The sequence below is a fragment of the Sinocyclocheilus grahami genome, unplaced genomic scaffold, assembly GCF_001515645.1.
Source record: "Sinocyclocheilus grahami isolate Dianchi unplaced genomic scaffold, SAMN03320097.WGS_v1.1 scaffold26258.1, whole genome shotgun sequence".
In the NCBI taxonomy this organism is placed as follows: Eukaryota; Metazoa; Chordata; class Actinopteri; order Cypriniformes; family Cyprinidae; genus Sinocyclocheilus; species Sinocyclocheilus grahami.
In genome coordinates this window covers 2,164-2,666 of record NW_015520033.1, presented here as the reverse complement: position 1 = coordinate 2,666, position 503 = coordinate 2,164, and the positions used below count along the sequence as shown (strand labels likewise).

The window sequence follows — 503 nt, the reverse complement described above, 5'->3', positions numbered from 1 at the left end:
CAATTTGAGTAGCTGGTGCAAAAGGGCAGCAGTGTGTGTAAATGTAATGTATGGAAATCAACAAACACAACCGAGGGAAGTTTGCTCACATATGATGTAGGAGATCATAATCCCGGGAACGTAATGTCCAACCACGGCCAGCATGACACATCCAGAACACATCATGATGCAGAACTGATGAGGAGAAACAGAACGATTGATCAGTAAACACTTTCTGGACATAAAATATTTGGGGTTGGTAAGATTTTTAAATCTAAGTCTCTTCTGCTCACCAAGGCTGCAGTTATTTGATCAAAAATACAGTAAAACAGTAACATTGTGTAATATGGTTATGATTTAAAATAATTGTTTTCTATTTGAAAATATTCTAAAATGTCATTTGTGATGTAAAGCTGAATTTTCAGCATTCATTAATCCAGTCTTCAGTGCCACATGATCCTTCAGAAATAATTTGAATGTGCTGATTTGCTGCTCAAGAAACATTTATTATCAATGTTGAAAAC

At 35.4% G+C, this 503-nt stretch overlaps 1 protein-coding gene across 1 annotated transcript in view; it reads right to left on the bottom strand.

Moving 5' to 3' along the window:
• Positions 1 to 10: 10 nt before the first annotated feature.
• Positions 11 to 503, bottom strand: part of LOC107580171 (protein FAM134A-like) — a 2,233-nt gene continuing 1,740 nt past the window's right edge. Inside the window, exon 3 of the mRNA XM_016265909.1 lies at positions 11 to 174. Within this exon, the coding sequence (XP_016121395.1) occupies positions 58 to 174 (117 nt within the window). The 3' untranslated portion in view covers positions 11 to 57. The remainder of the gene's footprint in view (positions 175 to 503) is intronic.